This window comes from Balaenoptera physalus, assembly GCF_965194825.1.
Source record: "Balaenoptera physalus genome assembly, chromosome: 14".
In the NCBI taxonomy this organism is placed as follows: domain Eukaryota; kingdom Metazoa; phylum Chordata; class Mammalia; order Artiodactyla; family Balaenopteridae; genus Balaenoptera; species Balaenoptera physalus.
Window position 1 is genome coordinate 37,656,385 of NC_138893.1, and position 12,347 is coordinate 37,668,731.

The following is a 12,347-nucleotide window of genomic DNA, read 5'->3' on the forward strand; positions in this document are numbered from 1 at the left end:
TCTGTAAGAGTATTACTGTTTTTATCAATTTTAAGATTATAAGGGACACACATGATTAATTCTGATATAGATATGTATCAAATTGAGGTATAATTCAAACAAACTTGGATTATCAGATACCCATGAAAAAGATCTGATTACCAAAAAAAAGAATTCTACACGATACAAACAAAAAATTAATATTTATTGCTCAGAATATTCTTTTAAATTGTAAGTTATAAAAATAATGTTTTTATAGTATAACTACCTAAATTAAAGAGATTGCAGGTTATTTAATCAACAAAATTAATACTGGTATCCACTATAAATTCTAACACTATTTTAAAAAAACTCTGCAACTAACCAATGCTTCTACAGATACTGATTTAAAATGACAGTGGCAAATTTTGATCTAAAGCTTAAAAAATACTAGATTGACTTGCTCAATCTTTTTTTTTTTTTAAATTTATTTATTTATTTATTTTTAGCTGTTTTGGGTCGTGCGAGGGCTTTCCCTAGCTGCAGCGAGAGGGGGCCACTCTTCATCGCGGTGCGCGGGCCTCTCACTATCGCGGCCTCTCTTGTTGCGGAGCACAGGCTCCAGACGCGCAGGCTCAGTTAGTCGTGGCTCACGGGCCTAGCCGCTCTGTGGCATGTGGGATCTTCCCAGACCAGGGCTCGAACCCGTGTCCCCTGCATTGGCAGGCAGATTCTCAACCACTGCGACACCAGGGAAGCCTGACTTGCTCAATCTTAATAAATGAAACTGATTTGAAAATCTCTGTTTGAAAGGAGGATGTCAATTAAGGACTACAGATCCATATGTTTGCTTGAATCTTTAAACAAAAGATTAAGTAATATTACTGTTACCTCTCTCCGTCGAGAAGCCCAACATGTTTGCTTGATCTTCCACACCACAGCGGCCACCAGTAATAAGGATAAAAAACAACTAGAAAATAAAACACAAATAATTTTTGCTTAAAACACTTGCAATGTGTCATGAAATGATAAAAGAATATGTAGAGGATTTAAAAATATATAGAAATAATCACTTTGCCTTGGCAAATATTCAAGCAAAACAGACAAATTAGAAGTCTGTAAAACATTCTCAAGTAAAAGCAAAGTACACAGGTAGAAAAATTATTTATATTCTTTAATATATATTATAGTCTATCTTTCAGATTTTCTCCATCAGAAGGAATGTAACTTTATAATTCTGTTAGTTTTATACAGCAATAAATTTTTTTAGAATTGCTATTGAGTCGTAAAATCTGGCAATTTCATAAATTTAAATATCACACATTTATTCATTTTACCTTTATTAGCAACTATCTTATATCTGAGAATATTCCTGTAGTTCTCAACTGAAGGTGATTTAGCCCTCCCCCCCATCCCCCCACTGGGACACTTGACTATGTCTAGATACGTGTCTGATTATCACACTGGGAGAGAAGTGCAACTTGCATCTAGTGAGTGTAGCCAGCGACGCTGTTAAACATCCTGCAATGCACAGGACTGGCCCCAATGACAAAGAATTATTCTGTCCAAAATGTCAGGTCTACAGAAGCTGAGACTCCCTTGTATATGCTAATGTTTAAATTAAGAGATAATTCAATTACAACGTATATACATGTGGTCAATATGTATCAGGTACCATATGCGATAGACTATGTAACAGAGGATACTTTTTTAGCAGTAACTTGAGACTGACAAATCTCAAAATAACAGATTTATGTGAATCTGGTTAACCAATCCCAATCATGCATTACTGTTTCTTTTCCCTTCCTTTGCTCTGTGGTCAAAGATTATGCTATGAAAAGACCCAGAAATGAGCAGAACAGTGCCACTATGAATTCACTGGTCACTGACCACTACCAAAAACCTGGTCTTCACCCTTAACCGATAATCCTTGTACTCATCAATTGATTCACTCATAAGCAGTGTAAATGTTGACACTTTCTACTCTTGTCAAATCCTTAATATATTTTTTCTCCTTGCCTCACTTAAAGAAATCTTAGAATATCTTTCAATGATGCTGACAATGACATTGATAATTCTAGCACCCATCCACTGAGTGCTGAACACATTCCAGATACTGTGCTAGATACATCACACTGATGACTGGGTTTAGTTTTATAAGAACATTTCCAGATAGGATATATTATTCTTATTTTAGAAAAGAAGAATCCAATGCTCAGAGAAGTTCAAAGTAAATTGCTTATAGCCACACAGGGAGTTGAAGTGGTAGAGCCAAAATTCAAAACGAGCCACGTAAGCCTCAGACTCTTTCCTTCCCATCTGTTGGGAACTCTGAACTCTGAGCTTGCACACTATGTCATAACAGTTGTTTTCCATATGCCCCAGTATCAACCACTGAGGTACCTTTCTGCTTTTTACATAATTATCTTTCCCTCTAGTACTTATAAACTCATTCTATTTCATCTAAATTTAAATTTTCAGAAGTGCTCAAGTCCCACATCTCCTAAAAAATAAAAAACAATAACCCTATTTTATTAACCCTGTAGCTTCCTCTAATTTGTTGAGCAAGTGGTCCACGTAGCCACTTCCATGTCAATTTCTTCATAACCTAGTCTTATTTAACGTCTTATAATTTGGTATCTAATTTGTATACTAATAAAAATGTTAATATTAATAATTAATGTTTATATACTATGCAATATTTTAGTGGGTACTTCCGCATCATGACTTTCTAAAAATTAAATAAACTAGTCTTTTCTCTATCAACTGTCTTTTACTTCTCAATTGACAATACCAACCATCCATCCTTTAAAACCCGTCTGAACACTTTATTTTCTTGGCTTCCTTCATCCTTCTTGACACACTAGGGAGTCAATGAGAGTAGAATGCATTCCCGATTCTTTGTTTTAAATTATGGACATTCCTGAAAATTCATTCGCTATTATCTATTCTTGCTCTCAGAAAAAGAGCTCAGTTATTCTCATAGCTTCAACTATGACCTCATTTGGAATCATTTCCAAATATAAGTCATTTAACCTGCCAAAATGAGAGCATCTTATCATTGGAAGATATCGATGACATTATTTAGTTCAGACTCCCGCCCAGGAAAGAAATTCCCAGCACAACTCTGATAGTGATCTGGTCCCTAATTAAATACACATGGTAGCTTCTGCTGGCTCATAAGTTGGTGCATTTTATTTTTAGCTAGCTCAAACTATGAAAATTTTCTGTTAAGCTGTCTTTCTAACTTTTATTAATCAGTGCTGCTTCTGCCTCTGGGTTACACTGATTCAGCCATTTCCTTCTTCTATATTCTAACACTTCTTTATATATTTGAAGACTCTTACATGATTCCTTCTAGTCCACTGGTTCTCAATCAGGAGAGTTTTGCCTTCCAGGGACATTTGGCAGTGGCTGGAGACATTTTTGGTTGTCACCACTTGGTGGACATCAAGTGGGATGCTGGTAAATATGGTACAATATAGAGGTCAGTCCTCCTCCCCACAACAAAGATTCTCCCAGCCAACCTGCCAATAGTGCCAAAACCCTGTTCTAGTCTGAATTACTGCCATAGCAGTTACACTTCCCTTGTTATATCCAGGTTAACAATGCAACTGTTGAAATATAGTAGTGAGAATTGATACTTTATATATAGTCCAAGAATCCATTTATCTGAATTTAAGTCTTACCATAATACCTTAAGAATTTTAATAAGAGAGATAAATATCACCTCAAATCTACCATGCCCAAACTGTACTCCTGAGTAACATTCATAATAAAAGTAACTAACATCTATTGAGTAATATGTACCAAGCACTGTGTTACATGTTTTACATGCATTAATTCTTTCATTACCACAATCACACATGATATACTGTGTATTCTGTTATGTACTTATTTAAAAGATGAGAGTTGAGGTCATGGAGAGTTTACGTAAATTGCCTAAGTTACAAAAGTCTTAAATTGCAAGTTCTCCCCTTCCTGTTGACTTCTTGTCTCACCATTACTTTCCAGGTAAAATGTAAAAACACATTCAATTTTATCATCCCTTATATTCAGTCAGACATCATATCCTGTCAACTGTTTCTCTCACAGTGTCTGCAGTAGTAGACAATAGTACACATACCAAAATTCATTTACATTTAATAATTAAATGTAACCTAAATACCAAAAAGTATTTTTATTTGACAATTTGTAATTCACAATATCCTCCCCCCATAATAGTTACATGATCAAGATTCAGTTTAGGATAGTGAAGACTTGCTGAATTTCTCCACAGGGAACTTAAATTCTTTCTGATCTAAATTTCATGACATAAGTGAAGAGTGTCACTTTTATAATGATAGAGGAAGCCAGTATAAACTTTTTCAGTTTTCACGATTTTACCTCCTTGAGAAGAGGAGATATACACTTTAGGGGTTTGTATGCTTTCTATGTTAATTCATATTAGGCTGGTAATAAAAAGTAAAGAGCGATCATGCTGATGAAAAATTGGTAAAATCAATAAATAGTTTAAGAAAATATTCTTCTAATAATATACTATTATAGGAATAAATATGGGATTATACCAGCAGAGACACCGAGAGTTTAAACTAAAGGGTACAGAGAAAACAAGATGTAATGAAAGAAGGTTTTCAGGCTTCTTGGATTCTATGGGATGGGAACATAGAGCTATTCAGTTGGAAGCTTTATCCCTTAAGAAAAGGGAAGAATGACCCAGAAGGGAATCAGAGACCTTTAGGGCTCCCACTCCCACCACAGGCCCAGGGGGCAAGGATGGATCCTCCTCAGTTTCAAAGGGTGGAGCCTCTTGGGTTTTAGAGGACCAGGATACCCCTGCCAAGAGCCTTGGCGCCAAGGCTGCAGCACAGTGCTGCAGCATCAGGGCCACCTTGCCAAGCTAACGTGGCAGGGCCGCACCACAGAGCTATGGGACCTGGAGGTAGGGCACTGAGCCAAGGAGGGTTATTCTCAAATCTTTAAGTTCTGATGGGATTAGCCTTCCTTGGGACCCATCACCCCTTTCTTCCTTTTGAAATGGGAGTATCTATTCTATGCCTAGACCACCGTGGTATTTTGGAATCACATAATTTGCCTGGTTTCACAGGCTCACAACTAGAGAGGAATTTTGCCTCGGGTTAACTTGACCCCAAATCTCACCCATATCTGATTTAGATGATATTCAGATGAGACTTTAGACTTTAGTGTCGATTCTGGAATGAATTAAGCCTTTTGGGATTGCTGGGATGGAATAAATGTACTTTGCATGCAATAAGGACATGATTTAGGGGGCTAGAGGCAGAATGCTACAAATGTTCCTCCAAAAGTTGTATGTTGAAGCCCTAAACCCCAATGTGATTATACTTAGAGAGAGCAACTTTTGGATGTAACTGAAGTTAAATGAGGTCATAATGGTAGAGCCCTGAGCTAGTAGAATTAGTGTCCTCATAAGAAGAAGCACCAGAGAGCCTGTGCTCTCTCCCCAAGCACTTGTACCGAGAAAAGGCCACGTGAACACACACCAAGAAGGCGGTCATCTATAGGCCAAGAAGAAAGCTCTCACCAGAAGCCAACCATGCTGGCACTCAGATCTTAGACTTCCCAGTCTCCAAAACTGTGAGATTATAAACTTTGTGTTGTTAAAGTCACTCAGTCTGTGTTAGTTGTTTATGGAAGCCTGAGCAGACTAAGACACTCCCCAAAGTCAAAAGGAAGAATAACTTCCAGGTTTGCTCTGGTCAGGGCCCTGGCTACATTTCTTTCTGTTTTCTGACGCATACACTCTGTTGTGCATCAGCGTTATTCTCAGGCTTGTTTTTCTCTTAGATACAAAAACGAATGCCACAGTTCCAGACTTCTATCACATACCATTATACATGCCCACTCTTCGCCAATCACTTGGCGAATTGAAGGGTATGCACTTACTGGCTTTAGCCCACCCTTGAAGCTGGTGAGGGATAAATTCCTCCCAAACTGAAACCTCACTGCATAGCCACATGGAAGGAGTTAAATGAAGGCTGGGTAAGAATCCATAAAATCTACTTCTGATATCATTTATGTAAAATTCATAGAAAAACACCTAAATGAACGCCCCCAAAACCGGTAACAGATTTACAAATCTAAAGAGCACATTTGATAACTCTTCAATCCTTTCTTGAAGTATTTTACAGAAAATAGAGTGCTCTAAAGCCTCCTTGGCAAAGTATTAAAAAGGCAAGCAACATATAGTAAGGAAGACCTTCCTGGTTAACTGCTCCTGTTACAAATCATGTACCTGGACAAAACCTTAATCTCACAAACTTGCACCAAAAATTATAAAGGTCAATGTATACAGTGTTCTTTTCTACACTCAACTTTTATTTAAAGCATACCTTTTGAAACCATGTAGTCAGGATAAAAGTTTCAATTACAAAATTCCCCTAATATTTTTAAAGTAGTAAATGCTCTTCCTAAAAAGCTTTCCTAAAGCACTAATGCATAACACACACACAGAAATCATAAGTATACAGCTCAATGAATTATCGCAAAGAAAATATACCCATGTAACCACCACCCCAGTAAAGAAATAGTACTTTGCCCATCCCCTCTTCATCAGAGGTCACTAGCATAATGATTTTTAACACCATAGTGTGTTTCCGCCTATTTCTGAACTTTATACAAATGGAATCCTAAAATATTCATTCTTTTGTTTCTAGCTTCTTTTGTTCAAAACTATGTTAGTGAATGCCATCCATATTGTTCTTTTAGGATTAGTTTGTTCTTTTCATTGCCCCATATTCTATTATTTTTAGGTATTTGGGTTATTCCAAGGTTTTGGTTATTTAAAACACACTGTTATAAATATGTTTAGCATGACCTTTGATGGAATGGAATTGTTGGATCACAGAGTATAGGTAAGCTCAACTTTAGAATACAGTCAAATTGTTTTCAAAGTTGTTGCACCAACTTCTAGACCACCAGAAGTGTCTAGAGTTCCACATCCACTCCAACATTTGATATCATCTATCTTGTTCTTTTTAGCCACTATAATGGATGAATAGTAAATAGTATTATATTGTGGTTTTAATTTGCATTCCCTGATAAAAATTAAATGGAGCACATTTTTATATTTTGTTAGCCACTTATCCTTTTTTGTGAAGTGCTTATTCAAGTCTCTTGCCATTTTGGGGGCGGGGAGTTGAGTTTTAAGACTGCTTTTTACTGATTTATATGAGTTATATATTGTGACTATAAGGCCTTTATCCTTTATATAGGTTGTGAATATTTTATACTACTGCATGGCTTGACTTTTCACAATGTTAATGACATCTTCTGACGACAAAAATTGTTAGTTTTACCGTAGTCTAATTTTATTGAAGTGCTTTGTGTGTCTGTTTAAGAAATTTTCCCAGTTCTAAAGATGTGAAGAAGAATTCCCATATTACCTTCTAGATGATACTTCATGTTTTTCCTTTTCTCCTGGTATTGATTTTTATGATTAGTATGAGGTAGGAGTCAAATGTTACTTTTCTCCATATGGATGATTAACAGATCCAACACCCGATAAAGTTTTTCTTAAAGCTATAAATAAATATTGACAGACAGTCCTTGACTTGCTAACCAAGCTGAAGAATGGTGACTTCCATCACAGCCCTTTCTGCTGTATCAAATTTACAGAGGGACTGAGGTCTTATTTGTATCTTATAGAAAATGTCGATATTCTCTATAGAGATATTTTACTTTAGACACCTGTAGGCTGTGCTTACAATGTACCCAAAGCTTTTTCAGTGCTATTTGACTCTGCCATGTGGGTTCAGTCTGGGGCCTGGGCAGAGTTCTAACCATTAGCCACTTCTCAAATTCTTTGGTATGCTAATTAGGATAAGGACCTCACATGGAAGATCCCAGAAGTTCAACTTTATGGGATGGCTTTTCTCTCTCTGTTATTTCCCAGACTTTTTCTGGTTCTCTGGGCTTCACTTTTCCATCCTCTGGCCAGAAACTACCCGTTTCTGTAATTGTGCCACATTCTGCATTGGGAGGACAGAGAAGAGGGAAAAGCAATGGATTTGTATTGACCCTCTTGTACCCATAGTTCCGCCTTATGTAGAAGATTCGCAACCCTTGGAGATTTGGCTCTAGCAGCTTCCTGGCCATTTTTGCTGCAGCCAATGTTCCTGCTTGAAGACTGTCTGGAATTGGGGGTAAGTAAATATTTAAAAGAGAGGAAAAATTGGGGGGTGGATCTCCCCTACTCTCTGAGCTTTAAGGGCTTCCTTTTCCACAGCACAAGTCAGAACTAGAGTATTTTTCCAGGATGTTTTCTTCATTGAGGCTCAAGGCAGGGGATACTGGAGGAAAAAATGGTTAACCTCCAAATATTTCAGGGTGCTCTGAATTCTCGTGTTCTTCCCTGATCTGCCTGATGATACTTACTTTTCACAATTACCAAATAGCTGCCCATGCATATCATCCAGGTTTTATAGTTGAGACCCATGGGACATAAAGAGAGATGTATGTTTATGTAGTGTTTCCTGGAACTGGAAGCCTGACGGTGAATGGATTTTTGACAGAGCTGCAAAGGCATTTCAAAAGAGAAAGACCAGTCTTTTCCAAAGGCTGTAAAAATTGGATCTCCATATGCAAAATAATGAACCTTGACCTACACCTCAATCATAAACAATAACTAAAATGGATCATAGACTCATAAACAAAAGATATCTGAAATGGATCATAGACTTAAATGTACAATGTAAAAGTATAAAACTCTTAGAAGGAAATCTATGTGACCTTGAGTAAGCAAAGAGTTCTTATATGACACCAAAAGCATAACTTATAAAAGAAAAAAAAATACATTGGATTTTATCAAAGTTAAAACATTTTTTTCTCCACAAAAGACACTGTTAAAAGAATAAAAATACAAGTCAAAGCCTGGGAGAAAATTATATCAAATCACACTTCTGGCAGAAGATTTACATCCAGATATATAAAGAATATTCAAACCCAAGAATAAGAAAACAAACAATAAAAAATAGGCAAAAAATTTGCAAAGACACTTAACAAAAGAAGATAAAAGTATGGCTAATAAGCACATGAAAAGATATTCAATGTCATTAGCCATTAGGGGAATGCAGATTAAAATCATGATAAGATACCACCACACACCTATTTGAACGGCTATAATAAAATATACCAACAAGACCAAGCACTGAGGATGTGGAACAGCTGAAACCCTCATACTTTGCTGGTGGCAAGGCAAAATGATACAGTCACTCTGAAAAATAGTGGCAGTTATTATAAAGATAAATATACATTTGCTATATGATTCAGCAATCCCACTTCCAGATATTTATCCTAAAGTGAAAACTTATGTCTGCACAAAACCTATACAAGTATGTATCTTGTCCACGGCAGCATTATTCATAGCTGCTGAAAAGTATAACAATTAATATCTATCAAAGGGTGCATGGATAAAAAAACTGGAGTATATTCATACAATGGAATACCACTTAACAACAAAAATGAAATGGACTATTGATGGAAAAAACCAGCTAGGATAAATCTCAGATGCAGCATGCTAAGGGAAAGAAACCAGTCTCCGGAGGTTACATACTGTAAGAGTCCACGTATATGACATTCTGGGAAAGGCAAAACTATAGAGACAGGGTGCCAATCAGTGGCTGCCAGGGCTTATGGCTGAGGAAAAGGCCTCATTGTAAAGGAAGCCCTATGAAGGATTCTTCGAGATTCTGGAACTGGTCTATATCCTGATAGAGCTGATGATTACAAGAAACTATACAGAGGAGCTTCAAGATGGCTGAAGAGTAAGACACAGAGGTCACCTTCCTCCCCACAAATACATCAGAAATACATCTACCTGTGGAACAACTCCTACAGAACACCTACTGAAGGCTGGCAGAAGACCTCAGACCTCCCAAAAGGCAAAAAACTCCCCACGTACCTGGGTAGGGCAAAAGAAAAAAGAAAAAACAGAGACAAAGAATAGGGATGGGACCTGCGCCAGTGGGAGGGAGCTGTGAAGGAGGAAAGGTTTCCACACACTAGGAAGCCCCTTCGCGGGCGGAGACTGCAGGTGGCGGAGGGGGGAAGCTTCGGAGCCATGGAGGAGAGCGCAGCCACAGGGGTGCGGAGAGCAAAGCGGAGAGATTCCCGCATGGAGGATCAGTGCTGACCAGCACTCACCAGCCCAAGAGGCTTGTCTGCTCACCCGCCGGGGCAGGCGGGGGCTGGGAGCTGAGGCTCTGGCTTCGGTTGGATCGCAGGGAGAGGACTGGGGTTGGCGGCGTGAACACAGCCTGAAGGGGTTAGTGCACCACAGCTAGCCGGGAGGGAGTCCGGGAAAAAGTCTGCAGCTGCCGAACAGGCAAGAGACTTTTTCTTGCCTCATTGTTTCCTGGTGCGCGAGGAGAGGGGATTCAGAGTGCTTTAAAGGAGCTCCAGAGATGGGCGCGAGCCGCAGCGATCAGCGTGGACCCCAGAGACGGGCAGGAGACGCTAAGGCTGCTGCTGCCGCCACCAAGAAGCCTGTATGCGAGCACAGGTCACTGTCCACACCGCCCCTCCCGGGAGCCGGTGCGGCCCACCACTGCCAGGGTCCAGTGATCCGGGGACAACTTCCCCGCGAGAACGCACGGCGCGCCTCGGCCTGCTGCAACGTCACGCCGGCCTCTGTCGCAGCAGGCTCGCCCCGCCTCCTCTGTACCGCTCCCTCCCCCCCCCCCTCGGGCCTGAGTGAGCCAGAGCCCCCGAATCAGCTGCTCCTTTAACACCGTCCTGTCTGAGCGAAGAACAGACGCCCTCAGGCGACCTACACGCAGAGGCGGGTCCAAATCCAAAGCTGAACCCCGGGAGCTGTGCGAACGAGGAGGAGAAAGGGAAATCTCTCCAAGCAGCCTCAGAAGCAGCGGATTAAAGCTCCACAAACAATTTGATGTACCTACATCTGTGGAATACCTGAATAGACAACGAATCATCCCAAATTGAGGAGGTGGACTTTGGGAGCAACAATATATATATATATTTTTTCTCTTTTTCTCTTTTTGTGAGGGTGTATGTGTATGCTTCTGCTTTTGTCTGTCTAGCTTTGCTTTTACCATTTGTCATAGGGTTCTGTCTGTCCTTTTTTTTTTTATTACTTAAAAATTTTTTTTTCTTAATGATTTTTTATTTTAATGACTTTATTTTATTTTATTTTACTTTATTTTATTTTATCTTCTTCTTTCTTTCTTTCTTTTTTTTCTCCCTTTTATTCTGAGCCGTGTGGAGGACAGGCTTTTGGTGCTCCAGCCAGGTGTCAGGGCTGTGCCACTGAGGTGGGAGAGCCAAGTTCAGGACACTGGTCCACAAGAGACCTCCCAGCTCCACGTACTATCAAACGGTGAAAATCTCCCAGAGATCTCCATCTCAACACCAAGACCCAGCTCCACTCAACGACCAGCAAGCTACAGTGCAGGACACCCTATGCCAAACAACTAGCAAGACAGGAACACAACCCCACCCATTAGCAGAGAGGCTGCCTAATATCATAATAAGGTCACAGACACCCCAAAAAACACCACCAGACATGGACCTGCCCACCAGAAAGACAAGATCCAGCCTCATCCACCACAACACAGGCACTAGTCCCCTCCACCAGGAAGCCTACACAACCCACTGAACCAACCTTAGCCACTGGGGACAGACACCAAAAACAATGGAAACTACGAACCTGCAGCCTGCATAAAGGAGACCCCAAACACAGTAAGTTAAGCAAAATGAGAAGACAGAGAAACACACAGCAGATGAAGGAGCAATGCAAAAACCCACCAGACCTAACAAATGAAGAGGAAATAGGCAGTCTACCTGAAAAATAATTCAGAATAATGATAGTAAAGATGATCCAAAATCTTGGAAATAGAATGGAGAAAATACAAGAAACGTTTAACAAGGACCTAGAAGAACTAAAGAGCAAACGAACAAAGGTGAACAAAACAATATATGAAATTAAAAACTCCCTAGAAGGGATCAATAGCAGAATAACTGAGGCAGAAGAACGGATAAGTGACCTGGAAGATAAAATAGTGGAAATAACTACTGCAGAGCAGAATAAAGAAAAAAGAATGAAAAGAATTGAGGACAGTCTCAGAGACCTCTGGGACAACATTAAACGTACCAACATTCGAATTATAGGGGTCCCAAAAGAAGAAGAGAAAAAGAAAGGGACTGAGAAAATATTAGAAGAGATTATAGTTGAAAACTTCCCTAATATGGGAAAGGAAATAGTTAATCAAGTCCAGGAAGCACAGAGAGTCCCATACAGGATAAATCCAAGGAGAAACACGCCAACACACATATTAATCAAACTATCAAAAATTAAATACAAAGAAAAAATATTAAAAGCAGCAAGGGAA

At 39.3% G+C, this 12,347-nt stretch overlaps 1 protein-coding gene across 10 annotated transcripts in view; it reads right to left on the reverse strand.

Moving 5' to 3' along the window:
- Positions 1-12,347, reverse strand: part of ATRNL1 (attractin like 1) — a 715,591-nt gene that overhangs the window by 398,483 nt on the left and 304,761 nt on the right. For all 10 annotated transcript variants that reach the window (XR_014253040.1, XR_014253041.1, XR_014253042.1 and 7 more), the window contains one exon: positions 850-928. Coding sequence is in view for 7 of the 10 variants with exons in the window: in XM_082423366.1 (XP_082279492.1) it covers positions 850-928 (79 nt within the window). In the remaining 3 variants the exon portion in view is untranslated. The remainder of the gene's footprint in view (positions 1-849; positions 929-12,347) is intronic.